Here is a 19,342-nt window from a genome sequence, read left to right as displayed (position 1 = left end):
CCTTTTCATCGAAATTAGGGTTAGTGGTTGCTCCATCTGTTTCTTCGGTTGGATTAGAACCACAAGGAGGAAAAAGAGAAACCAAGTATAGTATATATATTCATGGTCCCCATATTTTAACTTACGTTATTGCTATGAATTTGATATTCCAAAGAGAAAAAGGAAAGAAAAACTGTTACGCATTTGCACTACTTTTTATGAAATTTAAATAATTTAGTAAACCCCAATTTAAGGAGAGAACTTTTGTTGCAGTCAAGACATATTTCTACAAGTATCACTCGTCTAATAGATGCTTACAACATGTTCAAAACATACATTATCCGTCTAATATGTCCAGTAAATTCTTGCCATACAAAGTATTTGGTTTACAAGAGAGTTCAATATCCTATATAAGGTACTAATATAGTTCAATAAAGTAAACGGTACTAATAGTTTAGTTTGCCGAAGTATATTCAGGTTAAGTCATGATTAGGACAGCGTGCTCAGCCCGTTGCACTCAAGCTTGAGTTCCTTCTTGTCAAATTAAGGTAGTTTAAAATATGATCTTCTCTTAAAACATAATTCAGACACCCAAAACTTTGAACTAATGATTACACAAAAACGTCACTTAGCACTAAAGTCCAGTTGTACTCCCTTTCACTTATAAGTGAAAAATTTTAGGTTCGAATCGTTGATTATGAGTTTGATACTAAGTTATTATAATATGTTTATTGTGTGACGTCCGTTTAATTTCTCTACAATATAAATATACCATTGTATTATAAAAGAAAATCTCCAATAGCTCAAGGCCATTTAGGATTAGGCCTTTTTTGGTTAATGGGCTTAGTTGTTTGGTTTTGGTCTAATAATTGGGCCTTCATTTGTTATGTTTGGTTTTAATACAATAGGCTGCATATGGGCTCTCTTATTAAACCCATTACCCGGCAATGCCCAAACGACGAGAAAGCCTCTGAAATTGCCATAGCCAGAGTTCCCATCAGTCTTCAGTCCTCAGCCTCCACCCACCACGACCCGAATTCAGGAGCCCCAAAAGCGCCGCCGTCAACCTCCGCACGTAAGTAGTTTCTGGGTTTTCCCCGTACTTTCGTTTTCCCATAATCTATATTGGTTCACAGTTTCCAACCACCGGTTGGATGCGTGTTTCGTGTCATTCAATAGTTTCTGAAAGCAGAGCACTCTATGTGTCTGCGAAAATGCCCCAATGAAAGATATCCAAAGGGGTTTTTCTTCGTGTTTGTTTTGGACTTTCAGCGTGAATGGTCTTAGTCTTGTGTTCCAATTAGAGCGTTTGATTGTTGCCGTTTAGTTTTCTGATGTCCTTGCATTGTGTTATGCAGCAATCTGAGCACGATGATCCAGGTGGCAAGGTATTTCAGGAGAACACTCTTTTCTGCTGCTAAATCGGAAACTTGTGCCGCGGCTTCTGCGGCTAGGACGACGGAGTACAACCCTCTTGAGGAGTTCTTTGAGAAAGATAGAAGCCAAGAGGAAGAAAAGCCAGTTGTCTACGGTACATTGTTTCCATTTTCATTGTTTCTGGTTGTTAATAACATATGTACATTATTTTCCCGGTTTTCATGTTTCTGTTGAAAGAAGTTAATTTGATTAGCAAATACGAAATTGTATATTGTTTTTGGAAATTCGAGCTATTATGCTGATTCAATGTATGAAAAAATTGTTAATTAAGCACCGGCGAGAGTTTAAGCAACAAAGGGTATAAAAGGCTTGAGCTATTGGAAATGTTTATGCTTCCCTTACGAGTTTTCATGTTAGTATACTCACATTGAAAGAGATCTTTTTGGATCAGTTGTGGGGTAGCTGGGTCCTTCATTTGAGTGTATAATTTTTTGCAAGGTTTTAAGCAGAAATCCTTGCACAAATATGGAGATTAAGCATTACTTTACATGTTATTACAGTTTTCTAATATGTATTCTCTTTTCAATTGGTATGCAATGCATTCCATGATAACTACTTTAAGTGTTTTTTTCTTCTAACCTCCATCCTTTTCTACTGTTTTACTCACTACGATACACTTTTACATAAGTTCAACCTTTTTTTTATGTTCTGATGTCACGTAATTCAATGCATTTCTACAAGACTTTGGATGCAATTTGTTTAACTTCACTTAAAATTCTATTATTGATACTTTCCTCGCTGTCAGGTCGAAGTTGGAAGGCAGATGAATTGCGTCTGAAGTCTTGGGACGATCTCAATAAGCTATGGTATGTTCTGCTTAAGGAGAAAAACATGCTGATGACTCAACGCCAGATGCTTCATGCGCAGAATCTCCGGTTTCCCAATCCTGAGCGCCTTCCCAAAGTATGATCCTTTTCTTTGTGTAATTGTATTATTTCAACAAAGAGATACTTGGGAAGTTTTTCAAACATGTTTCTTTGCACGACTACTTCCTTCTTTTTCAACTCCTACTTCTGACTTTCTCACTGTATTCTCATCTATTTGTCTGGTATGTCAGTTAACCAGTGCCATTACCTGGCTACTCAGTTTTATATGAAATTCTGAAACTTTGAGAAGTTAATAAGCTACGCCTGTGCTAGAACCATGTTGCAGCAAAGTCTTTCTTGATGTTGGATTCTCTACATTTGATTATTAGTCTATTAGATTTGATTTATTTACTGCTTTCTTTATGTGGCGTGATTTGACTTACATTAAATGTGAAGAACTATGAGTTGAACTGCTGGACTAGCAAATGTTCGTTTTCAGTTATGCTTTAACTGGTTGCTAATGTTCCCGAATAGGAAATAAAAGGAAGGGAACTATAATTTGTACAATCATATAGAATTCATTTTGTTGCTGCAGTCTAGTTCCTTTTTCTTCTCTCGTTACTAATGTCATTGTGAAATTCAGGTGAGGAAGTCGATGTGCCGTATCAAGCACGTTCTCACTGAGAGAGCGATCGTAGAACCAGATCCCAGGAGGTCTGCTGAGATGAAGAGGATGATAAATGCTCTGTGATAACTTCCACCTTGTGGATCTCCAGAGTCACCGTGCATTGGATATGCCGGGTCATTGCGAATGCTGCCTTCTTTTTCTCCTTGTAGACTAGAACTAATAGTGATTCGATATCGTGAGCTTAGGAGCAACGTGTAATCTGTTGTTGAATCTATGATGGTTTGTCTTTTGCGTTTTGAGATGCAAATAATCAATACTATTTATTCGACTTGCATTCGAATTGCTTTAAAATGTGCTTGTTTCTCCAACCATCTATATTTTTCCACATGTTAACGCTTGTTAACAAATCCTTATGATATATAATGTATAGTTTGGCCATGACTTGATACCCACAAGGTGCCTAAACTAAGGAAGGAAGACAATACTTGCTTGTGCTTCATGATGCGAAGAAATAGAGTTAGAGTTTTAGAGAAACTTCAAACATGTGATCAGACCACTCTCACAAAAGAACGAGCCACTTTAACCTCTTGTGCTAGTGACGAACCATCAGACATCAACTATCAGTCACAATGATTTATAAAATATAGTCTAAAAAGATTTTCTCCTTTGGATTTGAATTTTTTTTTTTTGCAGTGTGCCAGGAACACAATCTAGTACACCAAGTGTCATAATATAAATGGTTAGATTTTTTTTTCAAGTATCCAACCACTTTGTAATCACTGTTAAACAAATCCCTGCCTAGGCGCTAGGCAGCTGGCCACCGCCATAATTAATGTCTAGGTGTTAAAGGGCGCCTAAAATTGTTGAGGCGACCGCTTAGCCCACCTTGACCTGCCTAGGCACCCACCTAGATCACAACTCACTTAGATAAAAAGTAGATAACTTTCATTTTGCATTTTTTTTTCAATAAAGTGTAAGAGATTTGTTGCATATGTAAATGAACACACAATATATCATTGTTCCCTATATTTTTATTATGTTTCAATACTTCATAATATATACGTCATTCTATTTTATAGTTTATGATGAAATTATATATATTTTAAGTATAAGTAGACACTTATTTACATGAAATATAATAGATGTACTTAAATCTCCCCTTTTGCCTATATGCCCGCCTAACTGCCCATCTAGACGCTAAGCCCCAGCCTGTCGCTCAATAGCACCTAACGTTTTTCAAAATCTTACTTGTAATATAACAACATGATCATGTTCCAACGTCCTGAAAAATAAAATAAAAAATAATGCAAAATAAAAACATATTTGTTTATTTATGAAACCCAAAAAGGCAGATAGGTACAAAGAACACATCGTTTATATAGAATCCGATCCTTGTTGTGAAAATTGAGAGATTCATGAATCGTATCTGTTTGTCGTATATCGTACGGTCATAAATCATTTTAAATATTTTTATTTAAAATTAAACACAAATAACACTTGACAAAAACTAACTGCACGAAATACGATAAATAAACACGATTTACAAATTTCTAAGATTCTCATCAAAAGAATTCGAAAGGATCACGTTGGATTTATATGGACAGAGAGAGCAGGGGGTGTGCTGCTTACGTAAGCAACAAGCTCAGAATTCCCCAAAAAAAATAAAATAAGTAAATAAGTAAAAATAAAAAACAATTAAAACTTTTCATGGCAGAGACAGAAACATTCACATCAGCCACCACTTCCCGCCTTGCTTTTAGTAATGAGTGCTGGAAAAACCCAAGACAACCTTAACTTCTCCATCATACTCTACTCTCCCTCGCGTTTGAAGTGCTTTTACTACCCCCCAACCCAAATTACCATTTTCTCCTCCCTTGACACCTTAACGGCTTGACCTCACCCATCCAACCCCAAATAGTATCCTCTCACACAAAGTAGATTCTTTCCGAACCTTAGTGTCCGGAGTCTAAAGACCAGAAAATTCAAGTTCTTAGTTTTTGTGAAAGAAGAGCTCTTGGTCCGTGTGAGGTGGGTCATCAAAATGTGTTAGTGGAGACCGTTGAATTTAATTTGAGTGATCTGCATTATTCGTTCTTTGTGTTCCAGACAGAGAGATTCGAAATGAATCTCTATCCCTCTCACACGCAATTTCCGTCAAGATACCGAGAGACCTCAATAAAATGAGTTCATCGACATTTGCCATTTCGCTTCATTAGTGTATTATAATTTTTTTTACTCAATAATGTATTATTGAGCAAAAAATCATGATGACAATAAATTCGTTCTATTTTTGCTGCTCTTCAAAATAAAAATACTGCCCCTTTTTTTTTTTTTTTTTTTTTTTTAAGATACTACGAAGAAAGCCATCAATTGAAACTAACTTTGTAAACCATGTAACATGATTGTTTATAACTAAATTATTTTTTAATTAACATATTTAAATTAATGAACTTGTCTAAAAAAATTGGTGTATGTAGCATTATTTTTTATAGAAGCAAAATCCGAAAAAGTTCATCACTTTTGTAGTCACAGAGTAATCAATGACCAGCAGATGCCCCTAGAAATCCCAAAAAAATCAAAAGTCAAATGGGGACAAAACGGTCAAACACAAAATCCTAGCCACAGTTCTCAGTCCTGCAAGTGAATCCAGTCCAGTCACATATAATAATTTCTTTATCTTAAAATATTAGGGGGCACGTTGTTTTTTTCAAACCACCCGCGGATGACGCTACACTTCACCCTGCCCGGTCTGCCCGATCTGCCCGCCTGCCCGCCTGCCCGAGACCCTGCAGCTTTGCCCTCGCTACCAAGTACCCAAGTACACCTCTGCCTTTTGCTCCCTGGTTCCTTCTCTTCGACGTTCTCTCTCTAACTTCTCTCTCTACTGTAGATCGAAAGGCGGCTCGAAATTGGGACTTATCGTTGGATCTGAGCTTCAATTAGATCGGGACTTCTTGTGTGTAATCTATAATCGTCTCAATTGGATTCGGAATTCGGAGTTTCGCTGCGTTTGGGGGCAAAATTAGGGTTTCATTTCAGAGGAAGCGGTCGATCCGGGGATTCGCGGACGGCGGACGGGCGGAGAGGCGTGGAAGAGGATGGATTTTGGTGGGAATTGAGGGGCGAGATTGATGGTAGTTGTTGGAATTGAAGGCGGGATCGCGGCTGGGAGTGGGGAAAATGCAAGGCTATGCATGGGAGGGGAGGTGAGGAGAGGAAACGGAGTTGGCACATGTTGACAGTACCCACGCGTGTATCCGTGGCCGATGGTTCTTCTTCATCATCCTCGTCTTCGCCCAATTCGTTTTTCAAGGTTTGGCTTCTCTGCTGGTTTCTATGATCTGTTGATTTTTGGGTCGGGTCCGCGTTTTATTTGCTTTTCGGGTTTTCGGATAATGGGTGTGTGATTTTTGTGTGGTATGGTGGGTGTTATCAGTGGAAAAGTGAAGTGGGGTTCAGTGGAAAAGTGAAGTGGGGTTCTGTGAATTGCTTCGTATTTTGCTTGTTTGATATAGAAAACAATGTTATGGATTGCATTTTGTGTAAAGATGGATGTGTTGTTGACTTGGGGATAGATAAATGAGAGAGTTGCAACATGTTAGATATGAAAATTAGCAAATGAAACCGGTTTTTGAGATTGGGGTGAGGACCGTAAAAGGGAAGGTGAACAGTTGGATTCGTTGTCGCATTTTTGGTGTGATTTGTAGTTGTGAGGGATCTCTATCATAGGAGAGGGGGTTTGTAATGTCGTGAGTGGGAATTATTTTGTGGGGTGCTGTATTGTGTCAATCGGTTTTGGGAAGAATATCAATTTGGTATCAAAATTGGAAGAGTGATACTTTTTAAGGGTTCAGTTAAGATCCCTTCTTTATAATGAGGGGTGATTTTTCGTTGTTGGGTCATTCCCGGTCATTGGTTCTTGGACAATGACCATGAGGTGCAGAATATTGATGAGTATGACATTGTTTGGGATAATTCTCTCTTCTGTATGTAAATTGGATAACTTTCTGTTTTGTATGTAGCATTTTAATTATTTGTTTGGGATATCATTCATTTAGATAAATAAGTTACGATGAGTGATAGATGCAATGAATCTGCTCGAGAGTTTTTCCTTTATTGTTAAATGATTACGTAGTCTTAAATTTTTCAATGATAGTTCTTTATTTTTCTTGCTGTTGTTATTTTAATGACTCTTCTCTAGAAGGTACAGCAAAGCATTCTTTGCTTGGGGGTATTTCCATTTTCGTTCTATAATTTTGCATTTGAAATGGACTTTCAACGAAAGTCTGTCATACCTGTAGATTAGTTGTGAGAAAGCTTCCTCTTTAAGGGGACCTGAGAATGGAAGTGCTGCTTGGGCATGGTGTTATTCTTGGGAATCGTCATCATAATGCTCCTCTGAAGTTCTGAACTTCATTTTGTCATGCACATTATTTATGGTGTATGCTGATTTTTCAAGATGTTTTGCAATTTTTTGTTTTCTCCAAATGCCCATGCTAACCAGCATAATGCTCCTCTGAACAACTTCGTTTTTGTAGGACGGACGTAAGATCAGTGTTGGCGATTGTGCTCTTTTCAAACCACCCCAGGATTCTCCACCCTTCATTGGAATAATTCGTTGTGTGACTACAGGCAGAGAGAACAAGTTAAAATTAGGTGTTAATTGGCTTTATCGACCTGCTGAAATAAAGCTTGGCAAAGGCATCCTGTTGGATGCTGCGCTGAATGAAATTTTTTATTCCTTTCATAAGGATGAGATTCCTGCCGCATCGTTACTTCATCCGTGTAAAGTCGCGTTCCTTCCTAAAGGTGTTGATCTTCCGTCAGGGACTTCATCTTTTGTGTGCCGGCGTGTTTACGACATCACAAATAATTGTCTATGGTGGCTAACTGATCAGGACTATATTAATGTGAGTTTTGGATAATTTTCCATTTTCTGTATTGTGCTCATATGTCTAAACATTCAGGGTAGTTGATATCATTTCTTTTGACAGGAGCGACAAGAGGAGGTAGATCAATTGTTGTACAAAACTCGAGTAGAAATGCATGCAACTGTGCAGTCTGGTGGCCGATCCCCGAAACCAATGAATGGTCCAACGGCAGCACAGGTAAAAGTTGAGTCAGATGGTGTCCAGAATAGTGCCTCATCTTTTTCCTCTCTAGTGAAGGGGAAAAAAAGGGAGCGGGGCGATCAAGGTTCTGAACCTGTCAAACGAGAACGTGCTATGAAAATGGATGATGGGGATTCTGGCAGCTTTAGACAGGAAAGCACTATAAAATCTGAACCTGTCAAACGAGAACGCACTATGAAAATGGATGATGGGGATTCTGGCAGCTTTAGACAGGAAAGCACTTTCAAATCTGAACCTGTCAAACGAGAACGCACTATGAAAATGGATGATGGGGATTCTGGCAATTTTAGACAGGAAAGCACTTTAAAATCTGAAATTGCCAAAATAACAGAAAAAGGAGGGCTTTTAGATTCTGAAGGGGTTAAGAAATTGCTGCAGCTCATGTTGCCGGATGAAAATGAGAAAAAAGTAGACTTGGCTGGCCGGTTAATGCTTGCTAGTGTCATAGCAGCCACAGATAAATTTGATTGCCTTAGTCAATTTGTGGTCAAGGGTGTGCCAGTATTCGATGAATGGATCCAAGAGGTTGGACATAAAGGGAAGGCAGGTGATGGGAATGGACCCAAAGATAGTGACAAATCTATAGAGGAGTTTCTCTTGGTTTTACTTCGGGCACTGGATAAGCTGCCTGTTAATCTTAATGCTCTGCAAATGTGTAACATTGGAAAGTCTGTAAATCACTTACGGATGCATAAGAACTTGGAAATACAAAAGAAAGCAAGAAGCTTAGTTGATACATGGAAGAAACGAGTTGAAGCTGAAATGGATGCAAAGTCCAATTTAAATGCGGCTGTCTCCTGGTCTGCAAGACCACGCCTCCCAGAAGTTTCTCATGGTGGAAACAGACATTCTGGTGGATCTGCTGATGTTGCCGTGAAGAGCTCAGTCACACAGCTTTCTGCTTCCAAATCTGCTTCAGTTAAGCCTGTCCTTGGAGATAGTACCAAATCTGCTTCAGTATCCCCGGGAGCTTTGAAATCAGTTCCCTCACCAGTGTCAGCAAGTTCTAACTTAAAAGATGGACTGCCTCGAATTGTTGCTGTTGGCGTCACAGTTGATCTTCCCTCGACAACTCCAAGGGATGAGAAAAGTAGCAGTTCTAGTCAATCTCACAACAACAGTCAGTCGTGTTCGAATGATCATGCAAGAACTGGAGGTATGTTTGGGAAAGAGGATGCGAGGAGCTCTACTGCTGGTTCAATGAATGTGAAAGTATCGGGTGGCTCTTCCCGACCTAGGAAATCAGCAAATGGCTTCCCAGGACCCGCTGTCTCTGGAGTTCAAAGAGAAACCGTGTCAAGCAGAAGGTCGTCTTTGCACAAGAATCCAGCTCCAGAAAAATCATCACAGCCTGGATTGATAAGTGAAAAGGTACTGGATGGACCTTCTGCTGAGGGAAATGGACCTTCTGCTGAGGGAAATGGACCCAAGTTGATTGTTAAGATTCCAAATCGTGGTCGCAGTCCTGCACAAAGTGGCAGTGGAGGTTCGTCTGAAGATCCTTTAAATACTATTTGCAGAGCTGCTTCTCCCATGCAAAAGGTTGATGCTTATCGAGCCACCGTTGCCGCAGATGTGAACAACGAGTCATGGCAAAGTAATGATTTCAAAGATGTATTGACTGGATCGGATGAGGGCAATGGGTCCCCAGCTGCTGTTACTGATGAAGAGCATTGTAGGCCTGGTGACAATCATAAGAAGATTGCAGAAGTCCCAAAAGCTGCTTCCTCGTCATCTGGGAACGAAAAGTCAGGGAACTTGCAGGATGCTTCCTTCAGCTCTATACATGCATTAATTGAAAGCTGTGCGAAGTATTCTGAAGGTAATGCCTCTTTGTCAGCTGGAGATGAGCTTGGTATGAATCTGCTTGCTAGTGTTGCTGGAGAGATGTCTAAATCTGAATCTCCAACTGATTCACCTCAAAGGTCTACCCCAGTATCTGAGCATCTCTGCAAAGCCACTGATTCTAGAGTCAAATCACCTCCTGTTGATGAGCTTGCTCGAGATGAAAGTCTGTCTATTGATGGCCCTGATGATGAATATGAGAAGCATGGTGTTGCATCCACTACTTACGGGGCGAAGAATGGGGTTGTCAAATCTTCTTCCTCCCTGCCTCCTGAACAGTCTTCTGTAGCAGAGGACACTGGAAATCTATGCTCCTCCAGTAGAAGTTTTCATCAGCCTGCAGAACCCACCCCAGAAAGCCAAGAAAAATCTATGAAAGTTAAGTTAGCTCCTTTTACTGCTTCCCCTCCTAGTACAGTTGAGAAAATTATGGGCGGTGAAGGATTACCCCTTCAAGACAAAAATGTGGTTGGTGGAGCGAGTGCTGATGGCAGTTCAGAAAATAAGGTCAGTGATGTTAGTTCGAGGGTAGTAGTGGGGAAAGAAGCCATTGAAGAATCTTCTTTGCACCCAGAGTTTGATGTTGATGGTAAGATAGAAACTTCAAGTCATGAAGGGAGTGTTCATACGGAGGAGAAACCATCTAGTGTAAAGAGGCATTCTGAGTTAGGGAAAGGAACCTGCAAAGAAGTGCTACTTTCTTCTGGTTTTCATAAGGGTTTGATCTCAGAAAATGTCAGTGAACTGAAGGCTGAAAAAGATGATGAAAAGGATGGCCGGAGTTATTGTAAACAGGCTGAAAATCACCGAATGGATTCAGAAAGTAATGGTCCTGCCACTTTGAAAACAGAAAATAATGATCTTACAACTCCTGAGGGTCGAGCTCTAGGTGGCTCTAATTCTGCTGCTACTGATAACACCGGTGAACATGTAGAGGAGAATATGAAAAGTAAAGAAGCTAATGATCAAGTTGTTGAACCTGGTATTACCAATGTTTCACCTGATATTCCCATGCAAGAAGTAGAGGAGTATTTGAGGCCTAAGAGATCTAAGTTAACCAACATGGAAGCAGAAGAAGCTGAGGAATGTACATCTACAACTGCAGATGCTTCTTCTGTGTCTGCTGCAGGGGCAGCAGATGTGGATGCAAAAGTGGAGTTTGATTTGAATGAAGGCTTTAATGCCGATGATGGGAAATATGGAGAGCCAAATAACTTGACAGCACCTGGATGTTCAACAGCTCATCGGTTGATTAGCCCGGTTCCTTTTGCTGTTTCTTCTGTGTCTAGTGGCCTTCCTGCTTCAGTTACAGTTCCTGCTGCAGCAAAGGGGCCTTGTGTTCCACCAGAGGACCTGTTGAAGAGTAAAGGGGGGGAGGTTGGTTGGAGGGGATCAGCAGCTACAAGCGCATTCCGGCCAGCTGAACCCAGAAAAGTTCAAGAAATTCCATTGGGTACAAGTATTTCAGTTCCCGACCCTACACCGAGCAAGAAAGGACGCCCAGCTTTAGACATTGACTTGAATGTACCTGATGAAAGAATTCTTGAGGATATGGCTTCTCAAAGTTCTGCTCAAGAGACATGTTCTCTTGCTGACACAATAAACAATAAAACTTTTGCAGGTGATCAATCGATGAGTATTGCACCCGTTCGCAGCTCTGGAGGTCTTGACCTTGACTTGAATCAAGTTGATGAGGCTTCTGAAAAGTGTAATTATCCATTGAGCAATAGTCGCCGATTGGATAACCAATTCCTATCAATAAAATCAAGTGGACCTGTCAATGGAGAAGTTAGTCTTCGTAGGGATTTTGATTTGAATAACGGACCTGTTGTTGATGAGTTGTGTGCTGAACCGGCAGTGTTTAGTCAGCATAGCAGGAGTAGTGTGCCATCTCAACCACCTGTTTCTGGTTTTAGGATGAACAATACAGACGTAGGGAATTTCTCATCATGGTTTCCTTCAGGCAGTACGTATTCTGCAGTCCCAATTCCTTCAATTATGTCAGATCGTGGAGAGCAACCATTCCCAATTGTTGCAACTGGTGGACCACAGAGGATGTTGGGTCCCCCAAGTGGTAGCAACCTTTTCAATCCTGATATGTACAGGGCGCCAGTGTTTTCATCTTCCCCAGCAATGACCTATCCTTCTACTTCTTTTCCGTATCCAGTTTTTCCTTTTGGAAACAATTTTCCTCTGCCCTCGGCTGCTTTTCAGGGCAGTTCAGCAACATATCTTGATTCATCATCTACCGGGAGGCTCTTTCCTGCTGTTCGTTCCCAGTTGTTAGGACCCGCTGGTGTGGTTTCGTCCAGTTACCCAAGGCCTTATGTTGTTAATCTTCCTGATGGTAGCAATAACAGTAGCGGGGAAAGCAGTAAGAAATGGGGAAGACAAGGCCTTGATCTCAATGCAGGGCCTGGAGGCCCAGACTTAGACGGGAGAGATGTGACATCACCTCTTGTCCTGCGGCAACTATCTGTTGTCAGTTCACAAGCCCTGGCTGAGGACCAAGCAAGGATGTTCCAGATGCAAGGTGGCACCTTTAAAAGGAAGGAGCCCGAGGGGGGTTGGGACGGCTATAGACAGTCTTCGTGGAAATAGGCGTCTCTAATGGAAGAGTTTGGCGACTCATGAAAGCTTGTAAGTCTTCTATTATGTAGTTCTCTCTCCCGTATGCAAGCTCTGGTAACCTGGTTTGAGGGATCAAGAAATGTTTTAGGATTTCATAGCCGGGAGTTTCTCTGCAATCATCTTTCTCATTTTGTCGTACAGCTCCAGAACTTATGAATGTACAACATGCTTTTTAACTGTCCTTTGTAACATAGGTTGATTTAGTCTCATAACATTAATAAAGAAAGTGATGTCTGCGTGTTTTCGTTGGGGAAAATTGTGAAAAATAACGTTAATGCATTGTAATACAGTGTTTTCTCATGTGTATTCAAGGGAAATAGAAACAGGAAGACTCCAGAAAACAGATCCGGTGAAAGAGAAATTGAACCATGTAAAAGAACTAGGTTTTTCGCATCTTGTCTTCTGGAAAGAATTGAAAATTTGTGTTGTGTTTAACTATTTCATTAATGATTTTGTTGTCAAACCTAAGATATTTATATTTCACTCTCTTCATTTTCCAGTGCTTTGAGGAACGGCATTTGGTAAACGAACTCGCACGAGGTCATTGTCTAAGCTTGTGTGCTTCTGGAGGATGGGCGGTAAGTGAGTTATTTGATGTTGTTCATGGTCTCCGACCCCCTCCCCGTTGATGTGTCAGTTGTAATCTTGAAAGATAAATGAGTTCTTCAAGCTGTTTGTTCCTTGAATTTGTCATGGGCGGAAACGGTCTTGTTTCCGCTTTGTAGATATTCTAACAGTTAGAAAACATACCGTGGTTCCCATACACAATCTTTGGTGCCCCTGTTGGTCTTCAATGCATTAGATATAAACTGAAAATGATCTTCGTCGTTGCCAAACGTCTACATTGTCGATGTTCAACTGCTCAAAACAGAAGCTTCTGTGTGTGGCACTGTTGGTTGTTAAATTTATCTTTTCGTGCTCTCGTTACTGTGGTTTGATGTTGTATCGTAATTTTCTTTAAATTTCGCTTGTCAACCGAACTTGTAGCTTTTCTTTCTGGTACAAGTCTTTCCAGGAACTTCATCGTATGATGCCTGCGATTATGCCAGATTATGCACGGTACCAATCGCTCCGCTGAATGTCTCGTAATGCATGATTGAATGTCTCATAATACGTCATTTTTGCACACAGTAACTTTACAAATAAAGTAGCATATGCAAACGTAAACCCGAGCTTATAGAAACTATCGGTGTTACAAGGGCATCTGTTCTTTTGGTATCTATAGCGTAATACGAAATTAGTAGAACGAAAGAAGCCGGTATGTTCAGATATATTCCGCGCACAACCAAATGCACAGGATCCTCAACAGCCTGACGGTGAAGGAAGCTTTAACTGGCACTAGTGCGACACGAATCGCGATCAAAACGGAAGCGGAAGTTTTCACTTGAGACACACCAGCCTCCGGCCGCAAAGCATGTTGCTGCAATTCGAGAAGGGCCGGATTATTCCCAAGAACAGAAACTAGGAACCAAGATAACACTCGGAACTCGAAAGGAAAATCATAGAGCTTATATACGTATACGACACTATCGAAATGAGGATGTATAAATTAGCGCAGAATATGACATGAACGATAGGAAGACACTCACACTGGGCATCCTCGACGTTGCTTTTTCTTCTTTTCCTTCTGCTTCTGTGGCGGCTTGATAACCACCCTGATCGCAGCGTCGAAGACTGCTTTCACATTCTGCAATTGAAACGTGAATCGGCGCGTTAGTGTTACGCAATACGCAATGAGAACAATTTTAAGGAAATCTACCATGGACAGTGAAAGCATCCAAAGGTTCGAAATCTTTGACAATTTTTGTGAAAACTGGCACTATGCTCATAAGACATTTTCAGACCAATCTCAAGGTTGACGAACCGAATTGGTTGAGGAAAATGATCTGGAAGTTGGTTTAAAAGCCAAACTAGTGAATCGTACATCGGCAACTATTAAGTTAGGGATCTTCTAAATGCTCGCAGATTAATCACTTATCCGTTTTCTACGGATCTTCCAAACGCCAGCACATTTGCTCGTGTTAGTTTGACGATAAATTAGTTGGTTTTATCTTATGCAAGTCCGTAAACGAAGCAGTAAGCAGCTATTTGTAAACTGAACAATTTACTGGCCTTATGAGAATGTAAGTACTATATTATACATACCTGCTGGGTTTTTGAGCTGCATTCTATATAAAAAGCAGCACCAATCTGTTTTCGCAGCTCCTCACCCTGGTTATTTAGAAGAATGATCAGTGATATTACCCGTTGTTGCACGATGAACAAAGCAATCTTTACTAAAAACTACACCTGTGCAGTGGTCACAGGTACCAATCCTGGGTGATCAGCCAAATACTGCTTATCCTGCCGAAGATCTGCATATCCATTGCAAACCATCTTTAGATCCAGAAGATGATATTGCTGACTCCAGATTCCATACCATTAAAAATGACTAATCATACAACCTGCATGCGCGGTTAATTTAAAGGAAAACTAATGAAAAATGCTTGAAAACCTTGAGTTTTAACGAAAAGGACAAAATAAAGGGTAAAGTGAATAGTATCAGGATTGACTTTTTAGTGTAAATGTGGTTTTTCGTTAAAGTAAACAGTACTGGAAGCTTTTCGTTAAAGTTCCCTTAATTTAATGCTTCCCGGCATTATCATTGGTACAAAATCAAATCCTAACCAGAAAACAATAACTCCGGACTGAGTTTGGAAAAGTAGTACAAGCATTGAGCTTACCTAATTTGGTGCCGGCAAGTACTACTGGCACTCCGGGAGCATAATGCTGGAGTTCAGGGATCCACTGACCAAGAAACCGAGTGTCAGAAATCATAAATACGACACAACAGTGATAGATTAACAATAAGAAAAATAGAAGGAGAAACCAAATTTCTCAGGTGAATGCACCTTTTTCAATACATTCTCATAGCTCGCACGGCTAACTAATGAGAAAGCTAAGACAAAGACATCTGCCCCTCTGTAGCTCAATGGCCTCAACCGATTGTAATCCTCTTGCCCTGTGAAAAAAATGAAACAGATACGTAAAACAACTTGCTAAATTTGGCAAAACTATGTTTAGATAAAACCCAAAATTTACGGGTTCGGAAACATTTTGCCTCAATTTATGACATTACAAACAAACAAAAACTAGAACAATGAACACATTTATATAAGATGAAATTGGAATTTGGGTAGGAGAGAGTTAAAGATATCATACCAGCAGTGTCCCATAAGCCTAAGTTCACAGTAGTGCCTTCAACCACCACATTTGCACTGAAGTTATCGAACACAGTTGGTATATAGTCCTGATGGACACAAAAACAATTGGAAACCAAAAGCAAATTACTTGGGAAAGAAAAAGGGGAAAAAGCAAAGCAATTTGTTTAGAGAGAGAAACAGAGAAGAAAGAGAGAGAGTGAGAGAGAGAAAAGAGAGGGGTTTCTGTACTAAAATCTTGAAAACCAGACAAAAAGCTGCAAAACCCAGATGCATAAACACATAAAGTACTCCAAAAATCCAAAAAGTCACACAAACTAGTTAAATTTGATAGACCCAGATGGATATTTTTGGCAGAAAAGAACATACAGTGGGAAACTTGTTGCTGGTGTAGCAAATCAGCATACAGGTCTTCCCCACAGCCCCATCTCCCACAGTCACACACTTAATGAACCTTGAAGCGCTTGAAGCCATTGGAAGCCAAGAAAATACTCAGAGAGCTAGAATCCACACTTAGAAAACGAAAAGAAAAGATGGGTTGCGGTTGGGTTGTTGGGATATGCACAAAGTTTATGGCTTTTTGATTCGGCGGGAGAGAGAGTGGCTCATCTCACATGATTCCCCTCACTCATTCACTGTTTCCTTCCTTATAGCTGTTTGTTTAGCTTTTTGCTGTTGGGGTTACTTTATTTTTTTCTTTTTTGGTTATAAATACCACAATAGGAAAAATTAGCTTTCATTTTGGAGTCTAACACAATTTCTTTTAAATCATTTTCTCTATTTTTTATAATTTGCTTTGGAAGGTTTCTTGTTTGTGAAGGAATTGGGAAATCCTTATATTCTATGTGAATATTTCAGCCTCAAATTGTTGACTATATATGTACACTTTATAATAAAATTTTTAACTAGAGCACAAGATGACACCAAAATAGAGAGGGATATCATACTTTTGTAAGCATGGCTTGACCAACGTAATGAGGTTGTCGTATCCAAATCTCTCTCTCCATGAGAGTTTCCTTCCATGACAAACAAATGGAAAATAATAAGTAATAATGCCAACGAGGGTTGATTGAGTTGGTAAGGATCGTTCTCTTAGACCAAGGTCTAGGTTTGAGTCCCGTTGTTATCAATCCTTCTTAGTGGGCAATCTATAAAAACCAAAAAAAGAAGCTAAGACCTCTTCTATAAGTACATAGGGTAGCCTTCTCTCCCCTTTTAAAACTTATAGAAGGGGACATTAAGGCAAATTAAATATGTCATTAAGAACTTAATTATGGTGGTATAAGATGTAGCTCAAAAGCTTCTTTCAGCTGTTGTCATATATATGACTCATATATCTCAAAATAAAATAGCATCACGGGGGGAGCTAAATCAACATAATGCATGGCATTTAAGAAGTTTATCTGCAAACCTAGCATCATAAGCAACACCTATTGGTGAAGATTGGGATCAAAGGATGTTTACATCATCTAAAAACGATGGACCGCAATATAAATACACTTAAGTTACACCTACTGCATTACTAAACTACTAGAATTTATAGATATTTGCAGAGTATAAGGACCACAAATATTATTCTTATGGGGTATCCCTAATATATATGGGTCTATTGACTCAATTTATATGTTTATGGAAGTGATTCTCTCACACTAGAGAAATGCTAAGGAGACTCTTTTAACAGTCGGATTTTTTATTGACTTTCTACCACCTTATGTCTTTGGCATAATGTTTTATAATGTTGGCACGGAAGTTTATGTTAAACTGTGAGGTAGCAGAGAGTCTATGGAGAGTCCCACTATGAGAGAGTCTATTTAGCATTTCTCTCCGCACTATTCTTTTTTTTGCTATTTTCTCTTAGATTGTAGATTGAATGAAACAAGAATAATTAACGAACAATGAACATTAACAAAACAAAGAGTACTGAGGAAGAAAACACGAATGTGAAAATCATTTTACTCTATTCATCTCCTAGTTTCTCTCGAAAACCTGACATTGCTCATTGGCTTAGTACAACATCAAGATTAATTGATTCTTTTATCTATATAAGGAAGAAAATTCGAACAAAATACTCCTAACCACTGAAGCTACAAACTTGTTGGATCATAATCCATTTGTTGATATTAGGGGGATTAAATTTAAGATCATGTGGGAGAATTGAATAAGATTCTACCGCGTGCGTTGCATTTTCTTCTTTGGGCCAAACAAAACAAGTATACCACCACCGTAAACATACACATTCAAGAAAGATTGAATTCATGTACTCTGAGGCATGGAAGTGTAATAAAAACACACAGCACAGTGTTGCAGTTGCACCAGCATCAACTGAGCCAAAATTTGAGAACTTATTGTGGAGAAGAATTTACATATAATGGGTTCACTGTTATTGTGACGTCTTGTTTCAATAAAATAATGACGTGTAAGCTTTTCACTACATGTCTTTGTTTTAGTAGATGGAGATGCCACGTAACAATGAACTTGTTCCATGTAAGTTGGTTGCACCAGCCACCAAGAATCAACTAAGCCAAAATTCGAGACCTTATCGTGGAGAATAACTCACATGGAACAGGTTCACCATCACTGTAATGCCATGTTCCAATAAAATAATGATATGTATAAGTTTTTTACCACATGTCTTTGTTTTAGTAGATAAAAATATCACATGATGATGAACTTGTTCTATATAAATTGTTTTCCCATGAACTTATTCCATATAAAATTGCTTTCCTTATTGTGTGTCTGTTATGCTTGAAAGTGTAAACTTGGGACAAAGAAAAGAAAAGAGATGTCGTAGGTAGGTTTGAATTATTGCAGATTAAAAGGGGTTGTTTGGTCGGAAGGTGAAGTAAAGTTTTAGCAACATAATAAAAAGGGGTCGCCCACAAAGTGGGTTAGATAGATATAATTAGTAGAGGGAATGACGATTAAGAACTGTTTTAGTTTTGTTGCCTTTCAACAATGCGATATTTTAATTTACAGGAAGAGAGACTCAAACTTGAGCATCAAATAACTGACACACAACCCTAACCTAACTCAAATATGCACTTTTAAGTTCTACTTTGTTGTTAAGAGCCATGTGATTTGACATTATGTTGTTCAACAACTACCGTTCATTATTATGATGAGCAAAGCATTACAGGTTCTGATGTCTCCAAATAATGCTACCCAAGTGTGCTTTGTTAGTTTTGTTAAGTAATTTTCACACTTTTTACGTGGATTTTCAGAGTGAGTGCAGTACCAAATAAAACTAAAAATGCATAAAAAGTACCAGGTGATTCAGACTAACTCTCTAGTTTTATTGTTGCGCTTATTTAATCAGTACTGATCCATATTCTACTTTGAATTTGAATAAAATTTTCAAGTTGATCTTTATTTTTCCATCAGCTTGAATTGAATTTACCGGGTTATCCAATCAAATCCTAGAAACCAAATATGGCCAAAGAGTATAAAACTACTAGCAAGAGTCTCCCAACCTAAATGCTTAAGAGAGTTTACCACGGCAATTGAGGTCGTTTGGTTAATTTTTTTTCCTCTGTACTTTGCTCATTGCGTGACTACAAGGTATTCTTTCTTCAAGAGCCCACTGCAGACTAGCAATACCCAATATACAATCCTTTGAGCCCTGTAATTTCATGGGCTGCACAATCAATGGACTTGTACATTGTACAATATAGTTTCCAAAGGTGA

The 19,342-nt window shown here is 39.3% G+C and overlaps 4 protein-coding genes across 6 annotated transcripts; 3 read left to right on the top strand and 1 right to left on the bottom strand.

The window, feature by feature from the left end:
- Positions 1-920: 920 nt before the first annotated feature.
- Positions 921-3,184, top strand: LOC125479821 (39S ribosomal protein L47, mitochondrial-like). The gene is made up of 4 exons (XM_048589862.1): positions 921-1,054; positions 1,338-1,510; positions 2,162-2,319; positions 2,866-3,184. The coding sequence occupies exons 2-4, from the start codon at positions 1,351-1,353 to the stop codon at positions 2,971-2,973; spliced, it is 426 nt and encodes a 141-aa protein (XP_048445819.1). The 5' UTR covers positions 921-1,054; positions 1,338-1,350; the 3' UTR covers positions 2,974-3,184.
- A 2,821-nt stretch (positions 3,185-6,005) lies between these two features.
- On the top strand, positions 6,006-8,075 carry LOC125479713 (the record flags this gene model as incomplete). The annotated part of the gene is made up of 3 exons (XM_048589435.1): positions 6,006-6,163; positions 7,389-7,760; positions 7,845-8,075. Coding segments are annotated over exons 1-3 (726 nt in total), but the record flags the coding sequence as incomplete, so codon positions are not given.
- Positions 8,051-13,385, top strand: LOC125479808. Of its 3 annotated transcripts, none has more exons than XR_007260301.1 (3): positions 8,051-12,467; positions 12,771-12,828; positions 12,959-13,385. XR_007260301.1 is itself a non-coding variant. In XM_048589848.1 (2 exons), exon 1 carries the CDS (start codon positions 8,076-8,078, stop codon positions 12,426-12,428), a length of 4,353 nt encoding a protein of 1,450 aa, XP_048445805.1. In that variant the 5' UTR covers positions 8,051-8,075; the 3' UTR covers positions 12,429-12,467; positions 12,959-13,385. The 3 variants fall into 3 exon arrangements, 1 of the variants encoding a protein (XP_048445805.1); XR_007260302.1 differs by having other exon boundaries at positions 12,771-12,841; XM_048589848.1 differs by lacking the exon at positions 12,771-12,828.
- A 152-nt stretch (positions 13,386-13,537) lies between these two features.
- LOC125479816 (rac-like GTP-binding protein 3) lies at positions 13,538-16,523 on the bottom strand. The gene is made up of 8 exons (XM_048589857.1): positions 16,028-16,523; positions 15,660-15,747; positions 15,350-15,459; positions 15,182-15,245; positions 14,748-14,812; positions 14,604-14,669; positions 14,048-14,145; positions 13,538-13,878 (listed from the first exon to the last, which is right to left on the bottom strand). Exons 1-8 carry the CDS (start codon positions 16,130-16,132, stop codon positions 13,839-13,841), a joined length of 636 nt encoding a protein of 211 aa, XP_048445814.1. The 5' UTR covers positions 16,133-16,523; the 3' UTR covers positions 13,538-13,838.
- Positions 16,524-19,342: the final 2,819 nt, after the last annotated feature.

The sequence above is a fragment of a genome, unplaced genomic scaffold, assembly GCF_019419815.1.
Source record: "Pyrus x bretschneideri cultivar Hongxiangsu unplaced genomic scaffold, Pyrus_bretschneideri_v1 Contig3, whole genome shotgun sequence".
Lineage (NCBI taxonomy): Eukaryota > Viridiplantae > Streptophyta > Magnoliopsida > Rosales > Rosaceae > Pyrus > Pyrus x bretschneideri.
This window is presented reverse-complemented; position numbering and strand designations above follow the sequence as displayed.